The sequence below is a fragment of the Aptenodytes forsteri genome, unplaced genomic scaffold, assembly GCF_000699145.1.
Source record: "Aptenodytes forsteri isolate BGI_AS27 unplaced genomic scaffold, ASM69914v1 Scaffold92, whole genome shotgun sequence".
NCBI classification, from domain to species: domain Eukaryota; kingdom Metazoa; phylum Chordata; class Aves; order Sphenisciformes; family Spheniscidae; genus Aptenodytes; species Aptenodytes forsteri.
Genome location: NW_008794581.1, coordinates 5755128 through 5759325, shown reverse-complemented (window position 1 = coordinate 5759325; position 4198 = coordinate 5755128). Strand labels below are relative to the sequence as shown.

Below are 4198 nucleotides of genomic sequence, written 5' to 3'. Positions count from 1 at the left end.
ATAGAATCATAGAATGGTTTGGGTTGGAAGGGACCTCTAAAGGTCATCTAGTCCAACCCCCCCGCCGTGGGCAGGGACATCTTCAACTAGATCAGGTTGCTCAGAGCCCCGTCCAACCTGACCTGGAATGTTTCCAGGGATGGGGCATCCACCACCTCTCTGGGCAACCTGTGCCAGTGTTTCACCACCCTCAGCGTAAAAAATTTCTTCCTTATATCTAGTCTCAATCTACCCCCCTTTAGTTTAAAGCCATTCCCCCTTGTCCTGTCTCAACAGGCCCTGCTAAAAAGTTTGCCGCCATCTTTTTTATAAGCCCCCTTTAAGTACTGATGGGCTGCAATAAGGTCTCCCCGAAGCCTTCTCTTCTTTGTGTGCTTCAGACAAAGAGCACCTCATCTTCCTTCCCAAACTTCTCAATGGCATGTCTGCCCCTACTATCACTTGCATGTGGGTTGATTGGGGTGTTGGATTGCTTATGATCTGCGTATCTGCACTGGCACTTTAAATGTAAGTTCTTAACCTGGCCATCCAAGCTCCAGCACTATAGTGAAAAAAAGCAATGCCCGGGGTCATGTGGTGTGCAGGAAAACATGCCTGCTGACCACGAGAATTTGAGATAGGAATGCCCTCTCTGGAGCATAAAAATCTGATGCTAACAGTGGGAGGGCAGAAATTAATCTGCTTATTAAGAGGGGACTTTCCAGTGCACAGAAACAAGTGGCTTTCTTGAAACCACACAGAGGACCCTGGATCTAGCGAGGTCCCCATACCATGCACTGATTTTACAACCCAAAAGAGAAAGGACACTCTGGCAGGAGTCCTGGTCCTTTTCTAATAATCATTGCTTCCAGCTTTGCATTATAGTAAAGTTTAAAATTTCACGGTTTTCTAGAACCAAATGTTTTGTACTTTTTTTTCTTTCTGCAGTATAAAAAGAAATCTTAGTTGGTCTGCACATTTCCTCCCTTCACTCGATCTATCTTTCCATACTTCTCCCCCAAGTCTTGGTACCAGATAAGTTGCCAGAGATAAACTGGTACGTCCACAAGCATCTTGAGTATTAATATTGGCTCCCATCTTCAACAGAAGCTTCACTGTATCAACCTGGCGTCCTGACACAGCATGCATCAAAGGTGTACAACCTGGGGAAGAAAGTCAAACGATCATTTACAATTTTTATTTTGTCAAAGCCATAAGATAGGGATATTTTCTTATTTGCTAATGTTAGCGTTGGCAAATTAACAAATCCTTTCTCTGACAACTGTCCAACAGTTGTACTCAGCTTTTTGCAGGCAGGAAGTAACTGCTATGCCAGTTACTGACCACTGATTTTAAAAAGAGCATGACTTCATTAGCAAAAGCCTTGCCTCATTAACTCTACTTCTGGAGGGAAAAGTGTTTTTCTGTTGACAAGCTCCCAATATGAACTGTTGGCTTTGTACACCATTTTGGAGGCTGATATTCTTCAGAGTGACTAGTGGCCAGATGGTGCTTGGCTAGTTTTCTCAAATCCCAGCTTCATTCTGTCTGTATGTATTCAAAAGATTTATGAAATCAAGCCCTGTCCTGTGCAAAGGTGTACGTGTGTGAGTTGATCCTTAATGCACACAACAGCTTATTTTAAAGACTGGATTTGCTCTAGAGTATTTTCTTTTCTGTTGTCATGAGAACTTATTTTATATTCTGCTAACAATTTCTGTGCTGGAAAAAACTGGAAATCTGCATTCCAACCTAATACTCAAATTTCATCATGAACTATTATGATATCTTTTAATTGCTTCCTCTTCCTTCCATTCTGTTAACTGCTGAATAACAGCAAGAGATTTTCCTGCAGAATCTGACAAAGCAATTTAAAATGACTAAGATGGGAATAAACATGAATATTAGAAACTATAAGACTACTAGAAACTTCAGACACAACTGAAGAATAATTATTCTTACCGGATTCAATGAGACTGCTGAGCAAAGGCATGCTACTCAACCTGCGGTTATGCAGACTCTGCCATATGTGCAGGATATGAGCCATATGTTTTGTCTTGCAAGACTGGTCTTTAGTTACATTTGGACATACAACCTAGTAAACAAGTTTATTCTGGAGCTAAAATACTTCTGTTTGCTGATCAGTCTCTCTCCACCCACTGCCCTTCATACCTAGTCCCTCTCCCATTAAAGATCTGGACTGAGAGCATTTTAGCTTGATTAACCATTTTCCCTACTGACCAATAGATGTTTTAAAGATAACAGTTAGGATGTCTGGTTTAAAGTGTAGGAATAATTGGTAACTTGGTAAAAGCTGGTAGGGAATAGAAAAGACAGCGTTCATATGGACCCTTTAAAAGAAACTGCAGTAAAAAAATACTTTTGAATAAACAAAGTCTTCCTTGAGAGAAGCTTCCAGAGATCTGTTTCTCTAATTCACGTGGGAAATAGGTGCATATAAAGCCCAGCCAATGGACAGCACTTTGTAATAACATTAAATAGTAACCTGAACACAAAATGAAAAGGAGCAGAGTCTCACAGATAAAACAGATTATTTAGATCATTGCACATTTTACAACCAACCCTTTGGCAAACAATTATATGACAAAATCATTCTAACCGTGTCTGTACACATACTTTTTAAGTACAAAAGACTGGAACGCTCTACTCTAGAGATGTGCAGAATGTATAGCATCGGACTTTGAAAAAATATTCTTTTTCCTTCCCTGAAATGACAACAATTTCTCAGCATCTCCTGAAGAAGATAAAATAGATTCATGATAAAGTACTGTCTGATTATAGCAAAACAACTTATTTGTATCCATATAAAAAATCTTAGAATTACAGGGGGAAAGAAGTATCCAAACTAAGCATTTCCAGTGGATGTTCCGAAGAATAACTCCAATTTCCCATATTCTGCTGCTAAATATAATTTGCTGAACACAAAAATCAGGATAAAAAATGGAAAATTTAATTGCAAGCTGAAATAACTAATCCCCTGAGAACAAACTCAGCCTTCATTTACCCTCACTGTCGCAGCACTCCAGGATGGAAGGATCTTCTCGAATCACTGCAGTTAGTGTGTTCACATCACCATTAGCTGCTGCTTGGTAAACCACAGTCAAGTCAATCTCTTCTGCTGCATCACCTGCAGGGGAGGAGTATGTCCATGAGTAAGCACAGAGCAAGTACAAATGATTAACAGTGAAAATAATGACACTTTTTTCACTGAGTTTTTATGACTATATAACTTGATGTGGAACAAAGTGTATCTAAACAGCACTGTGGTTTTTGTTAGTCATCTGAAACTTGTTTTTCATCATAACTTCTTCCAAAACTGTCAGACGTAGACACTGACAGGACATAAGAAAACTTCTAGGAAGTTTCCACCTCTTGTAAGAAATCGTACTAACATTAATGTAACATGACTTGAGAAACAATGAAGTAATAAGTGAACTAGCTCATAATATTGCTGGTTACACTTCTATGAGGTAGGATGAAATCAGGACACAGGTGTTTTCAGTTTCAGTGTTATCCTTGCACCAGTCAGAAGACTGAGGCTTTTCTCTTCTTTTCCCTGTGGTGTCCAGGGGAATTCTCTTCTCAGGAGAGTGAACTTCTGGCAGCAATGGTTTGTGTTAATAATTCCCGCAAAAAGGAAAGATGGACTATTGCTTGAAACCCAGGAGAGGTTTACTTTGTTTGGCAATTACAGTATGAGGCATTACTCAAAGCAGATGCCTTGTAGGACCTGTTCCTGAACACTCCTCAGATTTTTGTTTCTAGAGAAATTAAAGCGATGATTCTCTCTCTGCTTCTTTGCTTGTAACTTCCTACCAGACTGGTCATCCCATGCTCCACATGCCTACACCTCCTTTGGCTTCAAGTGAACTATTGTCCTGGTTTCGGCAGGGATAGAGTTAATTTCCTTCCTAGCAGCTGGTACAGTGCTGTGTTTTGGATTTAGGATGAGAACAATGTTGATAACACGCCGATGTTTCAGTTGTTGCTAAGTAGTGCTTACACTAGTCAAGGACTTTTCAGCTTCCCATGCTCTACTGACGGAGAAGGCTGGAGGTGCACAAGAAGCTGGGAGAGGGCACAGCCAGGACAGCTGACCCAAACTGGCCACAGGGACATTCCATACCATGTGACATCATGCTCAGTACATAAACTGGGGGAAAGCTGGCCGGGGGGGCTGCTGCTGGGGGACTGGTCA

General features: G+C 40.8%; 1 protein-coding gene across 1 annotated transcript in view; it reads right to left on the bottom strand.

Annotated features, from left to right (window-relative positions):
- ANKRD55 (ankyrin repeat domain 55) overlaps window positions 1–4198 on the bottom strand; it is a 52438-nt gene that overhangs the window by 41827 nt on the left and 6413 nt on the right. Inside the window, exons 2-3 of the mRNA XM_019470258.1 lie at window positions 3005–3127; window positions 1012–1142 (exon numbers count right to left, since the gene is read on the bottom strand). Coding sequence (XP_019325803.1) covers window positions 1012–1142; window positions 3005–3127 — 254 coding nt within the window. The remainder of the gene's footprint in view (window positions 1–1011; window positions 1143–3004; window positions 3128–4198) is intronic.